Source organism: Vipera berus, assembly GCF_964194415.1.
Source record: "Vipera berus genome assembly, chromosome: 1".
In the NCBI taxonomy this organism is placed as follows: domain Eukaryota; kingdom Metazoa; phylum Chordata; class Lepidosauria; order Squamata; family Viperidae; genus Vipera; species Vipera berus.
The window spans coordinates 306782059-306800396 of record NC_138202.1 but is presented as its reverse complement, the minus strand read 5'-3'; the positions used below and the strand labels follow the sequence as shown (position 1 = coordinate 306800396).

The 18338-nt window shown below is 40.7% G+C and overlaps 1 protein-coding gene across 1 annotated transcript in view; it reads left to right on the top strand.

Annotated features, from left to right (window-relative positions):
- Positions 1–18338, top strand: part of CNIH3 (cornichon family AMPA receptor auxiliary protein 3) — a gene marked incomplete at both ends in the record, with an annotated part of 68368 nt that overhangs the window by 26783 nt on the left and 23247 nt on the right. The window contains 2 exons of the mRNA XM_081329110.1: positions 11428–11496; positions 14407–14454. Of these exons, the coding sequence (XP_081185236.1) occupies positions 11428–11496; positions 14407–14454 (117 nt within the window). The remainder of the gene's footprint in view (positions 1–11427; positions 11497–14406; positions 14455–18338) is intronic.

Here is an 18338-nt window from a genome sequence, read left to right as displayed (position 1 = left end):
TCGTGACCGGCTCTATGTTCCAGGAGGGCCACTCAGGGGACTCGTCCTCAGCCAATGTCATGATAACCCGGCTGCGGGGCATTTTGGCCTGTTCAAGACTCTGAACCTGGTCTCCCGTACCTTCTGGTGGCCCCGAGTCCGACACGATGTCCAGTCTTATGTCACCTCCTGCGTCCCATGCAGGCAGGCCAAGTCAGCGACAGGGGCCCCGCCTGGTTTACTGCAGCCTTTGCCAACGCCCAAGAGACCCTGGGGGGCTGTGTCCATGGACTTTCTGACGGATCTACCCCCATCCTCCGGCTTCACGACAGTGTTTGTGGTGGTGGACATGTTGACCAAGATGGCGCACTTCATCCCCTGTCGCGGCTTACCGTCAGCTCGCGCCACTAGTCGCATGTTCATCCAACAGGTGTTCCGGCTGCACGGCCTTCCCGATAGAGTCGTCTCCGATAGGGGGGCCCAGTTTACAGCCCGCTTCTGGCAGGAGTTGATGCGGGCGTTGGACATTAAGGTTTGCCTCTCGTCCGCGCATCATCCTCAGACCGACGGGGGTACCGAGAAGGTCATCGGCATCTTAGAGCAGTATCTGCGCTGCTACGTTAACCTGCAGCAGGACAATTGGGTGGACTATTTGGCCATAGCCGAGTTTGCCTTTAACAACTCGCAGCACACCTCCACGCAGATGACACCGTTCTTGGCCAATGTGGGTTATCACCCCCGGTTTTTCCCCCTTTCTCCCGTGGACTCACCGGAGCCGGCAGCGAACGAATTCATGGCGGAGTTACAGGCGATCCATCGGTTGGTGCGACGGCAGCTGGAGAAGGCCAAGGCCGACTACAAGAGGTTCGCCGATCGGTCGAGAAGGGATACGCCTCCACTATCGGTGGGGGATCGGGTCTGGCTGTCCACCAGGAACCTACCATCCACTCGGCCGGCGAGGAAGCTGGACCACCGTTACCTTGGACCGTTCCCAGTCGAGGCCGTCATCAACCCGGTCGCCTATCGTTTAACTCTGCCACGTTCCCTGCGCGTGCACCCCGTCTTCCATCGGTCCTTGTTGGTCCCCGAACAACCGGCTTGTCCACTTCGCCAAGCGGAACCTCCCCCATCAGGACCTCGTGATGGCGACAGCACCCCCGAGTACGAGGTCGCCAGCATCAGGGATTCCCGCTGGCTGAAAGGTCGCTTCCAGTACCTGATCGAGTGGAAAGGGTACGGGCCGGAGGACTTCACATGGGAAGACGCGACCGCCGTTCATGCCCCTGCGTTGGTGACTGCGTTTCACGAACAGTTCCCATCCCGACCGCATCCGGATCGGCAGACCCGGGGGAAGGGCCCTGCGGTGCGGGATAGTGTTGTGACTCAGGGTCAGCCTGTGGGTCCGACAGCCGGCTCCGATGTATCGGAGGACTCAGATGTGGGGGAGGAGGGAAACGAACCGGCTGATGATGATTTGGAGACTTTGCAGAGTCCTCAGCCGGGAACCTCTGCTCAGCTGTGTGAGCCCGAGAGTGCGGAGGATGATGACCCACAGCTGGCCCTGTTCAAGGACGCCCGACGCAGGAGGCAGTCGAGCAGGGACAAACAAAGGAAGGCTATGGGACTCCTCGGGAGGAGGCACAGGGAGACCACGCCCTGAGCTCTCTATAAAAGGAGTGTTTGGGGAGGGGCTGGTTGCTGAAAGCAACTCTTTTGCTTGAAGATAAGCTCTTGTGTGTTTACTATTAAATCTTGGCAGAAGCCTTTTAGCCTTGGACGCTTTCCAGTCTCTTCTTTTGATTAGGGGTGCGAGAAGAGGGCTGGTTCAGAACAGGCTGGGCACCCCCTTGAGGCAGCCAAGCTGGGCTGGGCTGCGGGATCCCAGTGCCCCAGGAACTTGAGGGCTGGACTGGGTGCTTGCCCTCCACTGCCCAGGGCTCTGGAAAGCCTGGGGGACTGTCAACACTAACTGGGCATCCAAATCTTTCTCCAGGTAGGTCCACACCCTGCCTCCTCTCTGCTCAGGTTGTGGCGTTCCATTGGCCCTGCACCCCAGGGCTTGGAAGACAGTTATCCTTCTCCAGGTACCCGGCTGTTCCAAGCTGTGGCTCCGCATCAGGCATGAGTGCTGCGTTTCCCTCTCCAGCCCTACCACTGGCTGGCCCATAGGACAAAAGGCGATGAGATAGGAGCACAGGGCAGCATGAGTCGACTGTGTGAGCCACCCCATGAAGGACAACTGAGTCTCGAGCCTTGGAGCACAGGACCGACAGAATGCCACGGCCTGAGCAGAGAGCAGGCCGGGTGAAGACTCAACCAGAGGGGAATCTGGGTGCCTGGTTAGTGTTGACAGTCCCTTCAGCTGCCCAGAGCCCTAGGTAGCAGATGGCAATTGCCCAGTCTGGCCGTTGAGCTTCTAGGGCACCGGGACCCCATAGCCCAGCCCAGCCCTGCTTGTCTGAAGGGCGTCCAGCTGCGCTTATCTCTTCCTTGAGGCTGCTGCTATGCTTGCTCTCCTTGGCAAGGCTGGGCTTCACCAGGCTGGATGAGAGCAGGGGGGGTGGGCTCTTGCTGGATGGGGCTACCACTGCTGGTGGTAATGTAGCTGCCATGGGGTAAGGCAAGGCGAGGCACGTGGCAGGGTGGAGCAGCCTAGTTGCAGGGCCCTAAGGTGCACAAGTGTGGTGTAGGTGGGGCGTGGTCAAACAATGGGTGAGGGTCAGAAGGCAGAATGAGAGGGCAAGTCTCAAATGGCATCCCAATTCTGACAGAGGGCAGCTCTGGGGCTGGGCTCAGGCAGGACAGGGCAGAGCAGGGAAAGGAGTCCCAGCTGCCTCTTGGGGATGGGAACTTTCTGCTCTTCCCCTTCACTGGGGTCATCAGAGGTGGGTGGGAGGCACATCCCATGTGTGCGGCCAGAACTAGAGGATGAAGTTGGATGGCGGAGGCCCAGCGGGCAGGGGCCGCAATGTGGCAGTGACAATGACTGGCTAGGCTGCCTTGCTGCGACCCCACTGTCTACCTTTACTTGCCCACTGCCACTGCGGCTGGGATGGGGTGGGTGGGTGGCTGCCTAGTGCATCTGACGAGCCAGATCACATGTCTCCTTCCCACCCCTCTGCCTCCACCCACCACTTAAATGGACAGCCCAACAGCCACAGCATTCAAACCCACCTGCGCTGCACGGGCTGCAGGGCCTTGAGGTGCACAAGTGCGGTACATGTGGGGCAGGGCCGAGCAGAGCTTATTGGATGCCCCACCTCATATCCAGCTGGCCATCGCTACCAGCTAATGAGAGGCTGAGGGGCCAATGAGCTGCAGCAATGAGCTGCAGCTGCTGCCAGGCACTGCCAGCCCCCACGTGCTCACCGCCTCCAGTGAGCATGCCCAGGCAGAGCACCCAGCCGGGCTGGGGTGGGGCAGGGCCGAGGTGGCGGGGGCCGGCTCCTCACTATCTCCAGGGTCTGATCTAAACCCATTATAACCTGGATCTGGCTCACAGGCCTTGAGTTTGACATGTCTGCTGTAAATAATCCCATGACACCATAGAATCTGATGCTATTTATTTAGGGAAGCAAATGTGCAGTGGCCTTTGCTGTTTTTTTAATAATATATTCCTTTGCTGGACCTATTTTGATGGTGAACTACTAGAAGAGGGCTCAATCTGCTTCTCAGAAATGAAATGGTATAAAATTTTGGAAGAGGCACTTTCCCATTGGGGGGAACTCTTGGTATTTCCTCTATCTTGAAAACATACATGTTTGCTAGCTCTTGACTTCGCTTGTCAGCTTCACGTATAATTCCATGGTTATAGGATGTATAATTCCATAACATAATTGAGACATACAACCAGGTTACTCAAGCACATGTACAAGCCACCAATTCCTACCTCAAGGACTGGAATGCATATTATCCTTTATTCATCTTCAATCTGCTAGGAAAGCAATCCACACAATCTTTTCTTCTTAGAAAATAATAGTTTTTCCAACTTGTGTTAACTCAAATAGAAAGGTTCTTCTATCGGTTTTAAACCCTGAAATCAAATGAGATTTTGTAGCATTTCAAAACTTTACAACCAGACATTCTGAATTGCGTTTAGAAATAGACTAAGCATTAGTAAAGCTTGCTTTATATGAATTAAATCAGATTGTGAGATTTTAATACAAGGAAGAAATTATAGCTGTATTAAACCCTCATTTCAAGCCAGAATTTCAAGTGGAATGATAGCAATCTCTTTTCTTGAGCTAGCACTTCATTATTCTTCCACAATGAAAATAAAATTCAAATGGTCAGTTCAGAGACATAGTTTTGTTGGGACAGTGCCAAGAGTATCACAGATTTATGTTCCTCATCTGCGTATTCCTGAAACTAATATTTATCCACAACCATGTTTTTTAAAAAACAAATTAATTAATTGCATTGACAAAAAAGAAAATTTCCCCATTTGACATCATCCAGGACTTTCCACCTTCAAGAACATCTGCCCATGCCATAGGAGGATCCCCATGCCATAGGAAATCAAGCTAGGTAGGTCTTTTCCGGTAGTATTGTCATTGTGGAAAAGCTTGCCTCCATGGTTGATTTGGTCCCCAACTTGTTAGTTTTTTTAGAAGATGTTAAGATAGTACCTTTTGGGACACTAGTGGCAGTGTTAGGTTACTTTGGTTTTTTAAAAAATTTTATTCTGCTCATAGCGTTTACATAATGAGTGTTTTGATTGTACGAAAGATTAGAGGGTGCCTGAGATTTTTTTTTAATGACTGCTGTGCATTTTGTTTGGTCTGTTTTTATGAACTGCTGTCAGGCTGTGTGATTGGGAAAAATATAAATAATTGCTGCATTGGTCTTCAACACCTGCAATTTTTAATCGGTTGGGAGGGCACAGATTGAAGAAAGTTGAATAGATGAAGGATGCTATTCAAGGCCTTTTCTGGTAGATCTGTTAAAAAGGCTGAATTGTGCTGAAAATGGGAGGGGGGATTAAGTTATACCATGCTTGGGTTTGTCAATTTTTCATAATACTTTTTATGAAAAAGCTCAAAAGTTCATAGGTGTTATACATGTCAACCTACAAACTAAAATCTATGGGGGGGGGGAGAAAGCAATCTAGTTACTATGGAAACCAGAAATTTTGCAAAAATCCATTGAGCTGGCTAAGTAAGAGATGGAATTATATATGAAGCTGACAAGTAGAAGTCAAGAGCTAGAAATTAAAAGGATGAATAAATAGCGTTGCTGAGTTCCTCAAATCAGGGGACTAGAGGAGAGAAGCATAAAACACAGGAAAGATTATGTAATTGCCTCCTCATAAATGACAATGCAGGATTTCAGAAGTGAAGCTGGATCTTTGTTCAGCAACAATAGTGTGCTAGATGCCCAGGTCTGGCAAAAACGTCTGATATCTTGCTAAAAAATAAAGAAAATAGTAATATTATGGGTAGTCCTTGACTTACAACCAATCATTTAGTGACCGTTTGAAATTACAGTGGCACTGAAAAAAATAACTTATGATCATTTTTCACACTTACAGCAATTGCAGCATCCCCATGGTCACATGATCAAAATTCAGACATTCGGCAATTGGTATATATGATGGTTACAGTATCCCAGGGTCATGTGATCACCTTTTGCAAACTTCTGACAAGCAAAGTTACTAATTTAACAACTGCAGTGATTCATTTAACAACTGTGGCAAGAAGGGTTGTAAAATGGAGCAAAACTCACTTAACAACTCTCTTGCTTAGTAATGGAAATTTTGGGTGCAACTGTGATCATAAGCCAAGGACTACCTATACTCCACAGTCAAATAACAGAGACTGCAAGGTCAGCAGGCCCTTGGAGCATTTCAAAGGAGCATTTCAAATTTGGTGGAATATGCAGAAGATCTTCAAGCAAAAGATAAAGTTTTGTCCGCAATTCTTTTTGTTGGGTATAATTACAGATGCTACCGTTGTGGACACTAAGTTGATGTTAAATTTAGTTACAGCAGCAAGACTTTTAATAGGTCAGTATTGGAAGAAGGAGGAACTGCCGACTATAGAAGAATGGACTTTAAAGGTTTCTGACCTGGCAGAAATGGCAAAGATTTCGGCTTATTTGAAAGATCATTCGCAAGAACGTTATATTATGAAGTGGGAAAAATGGATTGAATATATCCAGAAGAAATACGGGACTAAAAAGTTTCACTTAGCATTTGAATAAGTCTTCCTTTCTTTTTTCTTTTTTCTTTTTTTTATATGTAATATTAATATTGCTTGTAGTTATTTTATATGAGCTAGAGAGTGATATCATAACAAACTGTGGCAAGTTCTTAAAGAGATGGGAGTACCAGACCATCTTATTTGTCTCTTGAGAAACCTATATGCGGGCCAAGAAGCAACAGTGAGAACTGGACACGGAACCACTGATTGGTTCAAAATTGGGAAAGGAGTCCGGCAAGGCTGTATACTGTCGCCCTGCCTATTTAACTTATATGCAGAGCACATCATGAGAAAGGCAGGGCTAGATGAATCAAAAGCTGGAATTAAGATTGCCGGAAGAAATATCAACAACCTAAGATACGCAGATGATACCACTCTAATGGCAGAAAGTGAAGAAGAACTAAAGAGCCTCTTGTTGCGGGTGAAGAAGGAGAGTGCAAAACTTGGGTTGAAACTTAACATTAAGAAAACCAAGATCATGGCATCTGGCCCTCTCAATTCCTGGCAAATAGATGGGGAAGAAATGGAGGTAGTGACAGATTTTATTTTCCTGGGCTCCAAGATCACTGCAGATGGGGACTGTAGCCAAGAAATTAAAAGACGCTTGCTCCTGGGGAGGAAAGCCATGGCAAATCTAGACAGCACACTAAAAAGCAGAGACATCACCCTGTCAACAAAAGTGCGTATAGTCAAGGCTATGGTCTTCCCAGTTGCAATGTATGGCAGTGAAAGTTGGACCATAAGAAAGGCTGAGCGCCAAAGAATTGAGGCCTTTGAACTGTGGTGCTGGAGAAGACTCCTGCGAGTCCCTTGGACCGCAAGGCGATCAAACCGGTCAGTCCTAGAGGAGATCAATCCTGACTGCTCTTTAGAAGGCCAGATCCTGAAGCTAAAACTCAAGTACTTTGGCCACCTAATGAGAAGGAAGGACTCACTGGAGAAGAGCCTAATGCTGGGAAAGATCGAGGGCAATAGAAGAAGGGGACGACAGAGAATGAGGTGGCTGGATGGAGTCACTGAAGCAGTAGGCGTGAGCTTAAATGGACTCCAGAAGATGGTAGAGGACAGGAAGGCCTGGAGGAATGTTGTCCATAGGGTCGCGATGGGTCGGACACGACTTCGCAGCTAACAACAACAAGAGAGTGATAGATTTAAGAATTTATTGTTGGTAGCATTTGGATGTTTATGATTGTTCTTTGTTTTTATACCCTGTACTTAGCTCTGGGAAGTCGGGGGGGGGAGGGGGGAAAGGGGGGGGAGGGGTAGGGAGGGATAGGTAGGGGAGGGGGAGGGGGGATTGTTAAAGATGAAATGTATTTTAAAACTTTTCAATAAAAAAAAATGCAAGTAGAAAAATAGGGACCACTATGGTGGGAAGGTAACAGCGTTCCGTGCGCCTTTGGCATCTAGTCATGCCGGCCACATGACCACGGAGATGTCCTCAGACAAGCGCTGGCTCTTCGGCTTTGAAACGGAGATGAGCACCGGCCCCTAGAGTCGGAAACGACTAGCACGCATGTGCGGGGAAACCTTTACCTTTACCTTATATACTATGAAGATATCTGAAATATATTATAGATTGACCTGCAGTTTATGCCTCCAAAGGGAGACTAAGACAATTGAAGATTTTGTAACAGATACATGAATATATTTTGACTTTAGTTTGAAACATGGATCCTAGCAGAGGTATTAGCAACAGGCAAAAACATTTGAAAACAGGGCAAAGTATATGTAAACAATGTGGCCAAAGAGGAATGAAGCATACCTATAAGAGTCACAAGTTGTAAGTATGGCCACAAGGTTAATATGCACAAAACAATGTGGATAAGATTAGATGACAGAAAGAAGTCTGGGTTTAAACAATATCCCTCTTGTTTTATAAGAGTGATGCTGGTGTACAAGTTAATCTAATTGCTAAGTGTGACTACAACAAATTGAAGCCTATGTCATATTATGCATGTATCTGAAATCATGTAATGGGACCCAATAGCTACATTGGGTGGCTATGAATATAAATGCATTAATATAAATGCATTAATACTACTAAATTCACAAAGAAACAACCTGGGGCTACAATCTGACAAGTTACAAATTTATAAACTGTCTATCCTGTTTCTCATTCAGTGTAGACAGACATCTTCATATCTACTTATCCATGAAGATTTTTTTCTGTGATAGTTCTAGACTCCCAGTAAGTTGTTTCATTATTGTTAATTAAGATGCACAACCAGTAGCACATGCTATGAAAAAATTATCAGTACTGAAGAATTAAAACAAAACTGTACTGAATAGAAACAAAAAAATATTTTGTCAAATTGAAGAACTAATTGGTTTTGGTCACAATGGAAGTCCAAGGTATTGCCTGGGACCCAAAATATTAAGTATGTGATTACAACAGATTTAAGGCTAAGCCAGAACTATATCTAGTAACTACATATCTGAAATCATATATTATAGTCACTTCAGACACATACGCTTCACATAGACTCAAAGAGAGCATTGCTACATCCCAGCACAAATAGAATGCTTAGCAGAATTCCAAATGCAAAGAGAGATGCAGTCAGGTTACGACACAGATTTATTTATTTATTTATTATTTAAACTTGTATACGGCCCTATTCCCGTAGGTCTCAGGGCGGTTTACAGGGGAAAATTAAAAATACATAACATACAAAGTTAAAATCGATTAAAACTAAGATTAAATTAAGTCCCTGAATTTAAACTAAAACCCCATTAATAAATAATTAAAACCCCTCAGTCTGGATGCTGGATGAAGAAAACACATGCCTATGTACTTTTAATATGCTGAATCCTTGGTGCACCTTTAAATACTTCTGTTCCTGAAGTGTTTCATTGCATCATGGAACAATCAATAGAAGGCATCCATAAACCATGGATGACATTCTTTTGTGAGCCACAAAAGACTAAAATCCTGATCCCCATTTCAGTTCTTCTAGTTTGGTTTGGTTCCTCATCTGCTGCATTTTACATAGTTTTATGTTACTTTTAAATGTTGTTAAGTCACACAAAGTCATTATTATGACAGGAGTGGCTATATAAATAAAATATAAACAAACAAATAATAAAACTGATATTAGGAAAGGCCTGTTATCTGTAAAAGGAAACCAGACCATCAAAGAACACAGTAGCTGGACACCATTGTAGCTGACACTAGCCACAGCATAGAAAAACTCAAAGAAATAATACAAGATCAGAAGATGTGGAGAAACTTGGCCCATGCTAAATGGATAACAACATCATCTTCATCAGAAACAGCCAGCTCCTCAAATATAAAAATTATCTGTTTGTAATATCTAGGAAATTACTAATAAAGGACATAATTAAACCAGGAAAAACTAAAGTACAGGCAATTATAGGTAAGCCAAAGCCAGGATGTCAGAAAAAGGTCCATAGGATCATGGAAATAGTAAATCATGCCTTGAAAATTATTCCTCTCGGGCTCAAATAACAAACCTGGGGACATTAACCTGCAACAATTTGTCTGCTATTGGACTTTAGCATATAACATAGGATATCCAGATGCCACTTTATACATTATATGTAGCAGATGTGTAATCAAGAAGCTAACTATTTAGGAAAGAGTCAACTAAACGTTATGGTAAATAATGACATGTTCCTTGCAATATGTTAAACTTCTTTTGTCAGAGTCTAAGCTGTTGTTAATAAACATAGTCAATTCATCTCTCTTTTCATTGCCTCCTCATATATGAGGAACACAAGAAATGGAGAACGTTCTAGCAAAGGTTTAGAACATAAGTAGGGAACAGAATCCTGATAGGCACTAATATTCCTGCTAAAATCTCTTCTGATGTCATTAAGCACCTGACTTTTAATTGTTCTCTTTCTTTTAATTAAAAAATAAATAAAGCAGATTTTGGCACAATGCAAACTAATGAATGAGTTCCATTATTCTTTCCATCAATGCCTACAGAGTTCACATAAATCCTATAAGAATTTTGAGAAAATAAAAATGTATAATTGGTTACATTCTGTGGAAATTAATATTTCTTCTATTTCCTTTTTATACAGGTCTTGTATTTCCTTTTTCTGCAGTCATTCAATTTTCACATTAGTTACTTTTTTCTGTCAGATTCATTATACCCCCAAAACCAGTAATAATAATCTGTCTGCATTCACAATTTCTTTTCTTTGTATCTTTCATTATTTCCCTCAGTTTTCTAGCATGACCAAACATGCTTTAGGATAATTTTTTATGTATATGCAAGACTTGAATACACTATTTCATACTCTCTTATATACATTTTAGCCCTTTCACTCATAATTAAATCTACACCTTCACTGATATACCTATATTCATCAATCCTGTTCCCCAAAATCAAACCAACATCAGTTAAATTTGTTACATCATTCCTCTTTTCTGTTACTTTTATAACACAATGAAACTATTTTCTTTTGCATTTCATATCACAATCTTACATATGTGATAGCTGTGCTAGACTGCCAGTTGGTACTATCCTCATTGCCCATCATGGCTATGGTCACTTGAGGTTTTGTGTGCAATTTTTAGATAGATATACAAGATGTAGATTAGAGTATCAGCCTTAGTTACAATGATGCCACATATAGATTAGTAAATAGGAGGGCCATAGCAGTCAGTTTCATTACATTTTGACCAATAAACAACAAGTACAACCAAAGTTTTACCTCAGATATCTATGCAAATTATATTAAAAAGAGCTTTAAGGACTGGTACGTAAATGGAGGATTCTAATACATGCTCAGGATTCAAATCTTTTTGCATTGTGAATAAAAAAATAAGATATAGTTCTAGATATTATCTTAAATCAGGGGTGTCAAACTCACAATGTCACGTGATGAGTCATGACGTATCACGACTTTTTCCATTGCTGGCAATGGGGTGAGCACGGTTTTGCTATGATGCCTTTGGCCCATGGGCCAGCAGTTTGACACCCCTGCCCTAACTATTATCAATACCACAATAAACCAATATAAAACATATATAATATATAAATCAATATCATTGTTACAAAAATATTGAGCAAACTAAAGTGATATTATATTAAACTATTAACTGGTATCATAGCTGTTCTGTTTATATGTAAGACTTTTATGGCTAAAAATATCTTATTCAGACAGTATCATGTGTGCTGCTGTGAAGAATTTTCACCACATCAGGACAGAATAAACAATTGTTAAAAGCACAAATTTGAAAGTAGTATAATGGTTTGAATCTTGCTTTTTGTAGATAATTGCATTTGATGAGCTAAAGACAGACTTCAAGAGTCCTATAGACCAGTGCAACCCAACACATGCGGTAAGTACTGCTCTTTGGTTTAGTAATAACTAATATTTAATGAAAATTATATTTTGAAAATATAGTGTTAAATGTGATCTTATGATCTTCAATAAGCATTGAAAAATACCATTCCTTGTGCCTTCATGGACAGGCCCTTATAGTTTTCTTGGCAACCATATGCAAGCTGATTGCCATTGCTTTGATTTCCCTGTCCAACCCTCTATAAGTGATTTTTATTTTAATATGTAAATGTAATGAGCCTGATCTTGACATAATTAGTTCTGATTCAGAAATGAAAGTTCCTGCAATAAAATCCCATAAACTAAAGTCTGATTCATGCAATCTATAATTGGCTAAGGTATTTAATGCTGGTTACATGCTGCAGCTGAATGCTCTGTAATTCTTTTCAGGGAGACACACTTTCTATAGAAGTGATATAAATAAACATAATTTATAAGTGCACTTCTCAAGGAGGATTTGTGGCCCCACTGTCTTCAGTAGACTGAGAAACAGCTAAATAAATAAATAAATGTTGAGAAAGATTCCTTTGAAGGTCAGATAAAACCATAGTTTCTTGCAGGATGAACTAGATACAATTATTTAATAGTAACTTCTTATTTACTGAATATTGAATGTTGACAAATGGCTAACAATATAAAAATATAGAAATAAAAATTTTAAAAAGATAAAAACAAGGCAAAATAATATTGATTATGAGAGAGTAACACACTATAATAGTATTATAATAATATAATCTTAGATGTGCATGCCTGAAGAAGAAATGTATGTTAGCTGACCTTATAAATACAAAGAGATGTAATAGTATCTGCACATAATTTCCTACAGAAGATATTCCATAACTAACTCTCCCAATAGCCTGGAGTTTGATCCTGAGGGGCTTGAGGTTGACTCAGCCTTCCTTTCCTGATTGGAAAGCATCCAAGTAATCCACTTTCCCAAGGCCTCTGAAGCTGTTGCACAGCCACTTTCTCTACCACCCTCCCCAAGAAAGGGAGGGTATTGTCCAATACGATGGGATCCAATGATGGTTTCTTGAGGAGGCATGAACCAATGCCTTCTTAAGAGATAAAAGAACAACTCTCTCATCCAAAAAAGAATCAACCTTCACCAGAACCCATTCACACGAGATCTCCCAGGCCACTTTGCCAAACAAGGTGAGATATGGATCTAAAAAGCAGGTGGCAGAGCTTACAGTACTGAGAAACCTGTCTAATTCCTCAGGTCTAACAGGTTCAAACTGTTGCATGATAATCAGGCAAGACTTCTCCCCAGGCATCTTCTCTTCATATTTTTTATTCTGACATGTGAGCACATATTGTCTAGTATTCACTAAATGAAAAGAGAAGTGGGAATATGTGAGGTTAATTCTTCCCATAGTTTTTGCATGCAGTTGGAAATCTGTCTTTCTCATTGTACTTAAATAATTTAATGGCCAACTAGTGAGGTTTGTAAATTGCCTTGCACTGATCATTATCTCTCCCCTTTGTCCCAATTTTGTTTTCACTGACTGACAGCAGCACTCAAATATTTCAGATACAGATGTTTATTAAAGCTGTGTGAAGCACCACAATTTCATTGAGTAAAGCATCTGTGTTCTTTGGAAAGCTTGTGCAGCTATATATTTGTGTACATATGCTGACTACACTTTCTCTGGAATTACCAATGAAATGAAGCAGCTGCACATGCATACACACTTGTTGACAGCCAAGGAAAAGCTGAACAAGCCTTCCAAATTACATGCCTGCTACAACATTTTGAGGATGGGGGCCTTGCAATTTCTGATGTGCTTAGCAAAGCACTCTCTTTCAAATGCTTTGTGCAGTCCCAGTGTTTAGTCATCCAGTCGCCGGGTTTTTTTAAATGTAAGTTGCCACAGATCACACTCGCATCTAAAACAGTGAAGCAAGTGGCCTGGTTTGCAACTTTCCTCAAAGGGCACAGGGCTATACCTCTCAACTGAATGAAATGTGGTAACCCCCCCACCCCCCACCCCATATGGGCCTGCAGTTTGCTATGTAACATCTGCTCAAATTGTGTAATGGGAAAACAATTCTGTAAAACCTCAGCCCCAAGATGACCCAGTTTAAGAGGTAATTGATAGTAGATCTTGTATGCTTAAGTCTGATAATTATAATTAACTATAACACCAATTCTATTGTTTCTAGAAAAGTACCCACAATTCAAGTTTTTGCTGATCTCTTATTTAGCCAACTGTACATCCTAAGGAAGCATTTTTTTTCCTTTTAGAGAACATTTTTACCTTTAAACTCTGCAATAAAAACTTAGCTAATTCAAGGCAGCATGAAAATGCCAGCTGATCATGCAAGAATGATGGTTGTTACATATGTACCATATTTTGAGAAAATAAGGTGAGACTTTCAGAGTATAAGGAGAAAGTATAAGGTAAAGTGTGCCTGCACAAAACACACACTTTGCTTCTGTCTCATAATGTTCTTTAGTAGCATTATTTGTTTCTGTCTTCCATGGTTTGTCCACTCTGTGGCAGCAAGCTCATCTTATATATCATGAAACTATAGGCTCCTTATTTTATCTCATGCATGAATTTCCAGGAATCAATTGCTATCTTTAAAGTTGCAGTAGAAAATTTGTAATCATCCAATCACGGCTGAATAGTTTCAAATATGCTGAGAGTTGTGGTTCAGATTTGGGACTAACTTCAGTTGCCTTGGCAAAAGTGAAAACATTTGATATAATTGAATTTAAATATGTTTAGATGATCTCAGAAGATAACTAAGGCAGTACCATGCAAATTGTACCAGAGGCTAGTATGCTATAGACTTTCTTCTGAGACCAGGTAAAATGTATGTTGATTCACACTAGTTGATCAATTTTAGGTCTCTTAAATTGTACCGTTTCACTCCATCTTTTCCCACTTTCCTTTGACAGAGAGAGCGGTTGAGAAACATTGAAAGGATCTGCTTTCTTCTGAGAAAGGTAAAAATTAATCCAGATTGGTTTTCTTGAAGTGAAGCAAGCCATCATGTTCTTATGAGCAGCAATACATTTTCTTTTTTTAACAGTAATTTTATTAAAACTACAATAACTATGATAAAAACTAATACACCAAAAATATATAAAAATAGAAGGTACAGAAAGAAAAAGAAAAGGAAAAATAGAAAAGAAAGAAAAAATAAAATTATAGTATAAAAAATAAAAGAAACATATAAATGACTTCCCTTCATCACAATACATAGTAGAAACAATTTTCAACTTATCTCCTCTCCTTAAAATATAACAGATGATCTCTTCTTCCCATATCTCTCATCTATAAACTAATCCTTAAAACCTCATCATTTCAGTCCTGATATCACCAAAAAGTCCATTACAATTACCAGAGATAACAACAGATCTATTTTAACCTTGGTCAAATAATCCACCTTTACTCCATTCTGTATTAGTCATTAGCAGGGTTTTTTTGTCATAGAACGCTCAGAACGGAGTTCCGGCACCTTTTTTGGATGGAACCTTGTAGGGTAGGCAAGGCGGGTTGTATGACATGTGTGAGCTCTGGCACCTTTTTCTTTTACAAAAAAAGCACTGGTCATTAGTATAAGAATGCTCTTTCCCTTTGCACTTTTGAAAATGCCTTTGCATTCATTTTTACATATTGCTTGGACAGATTGGACAGTCTTGGCCAACATGCCAAATTTCTAATAATGAATTGAGAAAAAAATGTGTGGAAATTGGAGGAAATACCGTATACATAACACATTTAAAATATACAAAAAATAAATTGGATTGTTTTTTAAAAAAATCACTGATTAGATTTTTTTTTCTTATTCAGATGTGTCTTGTCCTAAACATGCTAGAAAGGAAACCCAGGTTCTATGCAAATATGACTGAAAATAAGTGGTACGCCCTCCACTCTTATTCCACCTCTTTTTGAGCATTTTATATATCAGAAACATTTTTTACCTTTAGAAACTGCAAGAAAATATTATGCTGTATGCTTGCAAATATTTCCTTGTTCCACAAGGATTATATTTGTTCTACAGGATTCTTTAAAAGAAATGTGTAAAAATTTGGGTATATAAACACAGCCATAAGGATTTTTATACTTTCATGATGTATGTGGGCTCTATTCTCTTTTCATCATGCCTCCTCCTTTTGCTTGTGAAGGGAGGAAAGAAATGACAAATGACAAAACTCATATAGAAGTTTTAAAAATCAAGACAACTACACAATGGTAGGAAAAATGCAAAGGACTCTTAGTGCTTTGCCCCAACTGAGATGTTTGCCTTGGGCACAGACCATTCTCCTTATGGGTTTTAATTTTTTGCTACTTGTGGAAGAATTTATTGGATTTAGATAAATCTATTTTTGAAATACTCTGTTGTCTGCATGGGTGGATTGAAGGGGATAAGATGCCCTGGTTGGCTGGATGCTTTACCTTCAATATTGCTAACCACATTGATTTGTGCTTAAATTGTAAGCTGCCCTGAGTCTTCGGAGAAGGGCGGGATATAAATGGGATTAAATATATATATATATATATAAATAATGGCAGACTCAGTATTAAATGAGTAGAGATTCTATCCATGTTTATGTCTTTGGTTTTTAGAATGTCTCTTAGCTTTATTCTTCATAATTAGGCAGGTATATTCAAATATGCTCAACATTTTTATATCTGTTTAATCAATAGAGTAAGGTCTTGTTAGAGTTGCACAATATGCTTGATAATCTTTACAATTCTGTAGAAGTGTAGTCTTCTACATTATTTTATTATTGAAGAAATGTAGTCTCATAGTGGCTTGTACTCCAAGATTCAATTCCTAGCATTCTACATTGGGCTTCAAGCGGCTTCTTGTCCTTGTAGGTGGTGCCACCAATCACTTCAGTTTTGAGATAAAGTCAAAAGCTCTTCTAAAAATAATGTAACTGTTATTTGCTCAGCCACCTTTTGGTTTTAAGCTGTGACCCAATTTTTATAAAGCTAGCAACAGTCCATGATCTTTTTATTAATTTTTGCGCAAGGCATGGAGATGTCTTGCTGACATCAGCCTTTAATTTCTTTCGAGTCTAAATATCCTTACAGCAGAAATGGCAGCTCTTGGCTAAAATAGACTAAAACTATAGAAACAACATGCTCAAAGGAATAAAGGATAGCATATATTTCATAAACACATTGCTTAATGCAGCTTGTCTTTGCTGATAAGCTGCTTTTTAGTGGAGATTTTTTGCTTTGGGAAGAAAGGAAAACAGGATAATTCAAGAAGTGATTGAATGGGATTCTTTTTGCCTCCTTAGCAATTGTGAGGCATTCATGGTTTGGCAGCAGAGCTTTGGGGAGCAAAATTAGAACACACTACTAATAAAACAAAAATTAGGGCACGTGCAGCTTTTAACAACTCCTGAAGGTATCTGACCTCATTATAATATGGCTCTTCATGCCACCTCTAATAGTCAGATATTTGTGTGCCTTTCTTCTTTTTAAAATGTCTGTCTGTCTGGTCTGTCTTCCATAATTGCAAGACTTTTAACACGGCTATTTTTCTTTTCCCTGACTCAGAATATTATAGATTTGGAAAGGATCTTGGAGATCTTCCTAGCCCATTCCAGACAAATAGATGTTCAATTTTTGTTTGAATATCTCCAAGGAAGCAACATTCATGATTCCATGAGGAAGGCTGTTCTACTTTTTAACTGGTCTTGTGGTCAGGAAATTACTCCTTATTTCGAGTTTCTCTCTCTCTGTAAAGATTTCAACAATAATTCTTATCATATTCTTGGGCATTATGGAAAATAAATCTATACTTTCAGTTACCACATCTTCCCTTATTTTTTTTCTTCTTTAGCTAAATATTCCAACTTTTAAAAATGTTCTTTATGGGATTTAGCTCCAAGTCCCTCGCCCTCTTTATTAGTGCATTTGCACTCTCAGTGCTCATCAGGGAGTTTTGGTATTTTTGTTCCCTTTTGGGCTTGTTGATTGTCTCTTTTGCACAGTATGTAGATGTTGTTTATGTCTATGTGTCTATTGATGGCCAAGATGTCAGAGTGCCCCTCTTCCAGGAAGTCTCTAGCATTTTTGGACTTGGCTTGATCTAGGATGGCCACAGTTTCCCATTTGAAACTATGGTTAATTTTGTCCATATGTTCTGAAATTAAGGACTTTTTATCATGTCTTCTGACTACTAGTTGGTGTTTTATGAATGTGTTCTGCTAGTCTTCTAACAGTTTGTCCTACCATAGTGAATGTTGCAGTCTTTGCACTTTATGTTGTAGATGACTCCTGTTTTTGACTTCTGGGGCTGCTGAGTCTTTTGATTTACTTAGGATGTTTTGAAGGGTTTTCCATGTGGTCGTAATAACCTGTTGGTGGTTTCTGAGATGTGTTTGATGGCAGTGTTATTTTTACAACTTGTGTTGGCTGTACAATTCTGGGTTGAGTGATCAGGCCCTTTTTGACAAAGTTGTGTGGATATCTATTTTGTTGGGAAATGTTCTATAGATGCTCTATTTCCTTTTTGTACAAGCTAACAACCAAGTTCAGAGAGTACCAAGGACCTCTCATTTCAGCCTGAGCTACAAATATTCTTTTTCACATGTGAAATCCAATCTCACTATTTGAATTGCTAATGTTTGCTTAGGGTAGGGGTAGGCAACCTCGGCTCTTTTATGACTCATGGACTTCAACTCCCAGAATTCCTGAGTCAGCTCAGGAATAAAAGAGCCGAGGTTGCCTACCCCTGGCTTAGGGATTCAAGGGCTTCTTTAATTCATTATGTCCAGGTGAGCACGCTTATTCAGAAATCAACACCTATAGAATTTAATGCATCTTATTACTTTTAAATATATTTAGGATTGGGACTTATTTA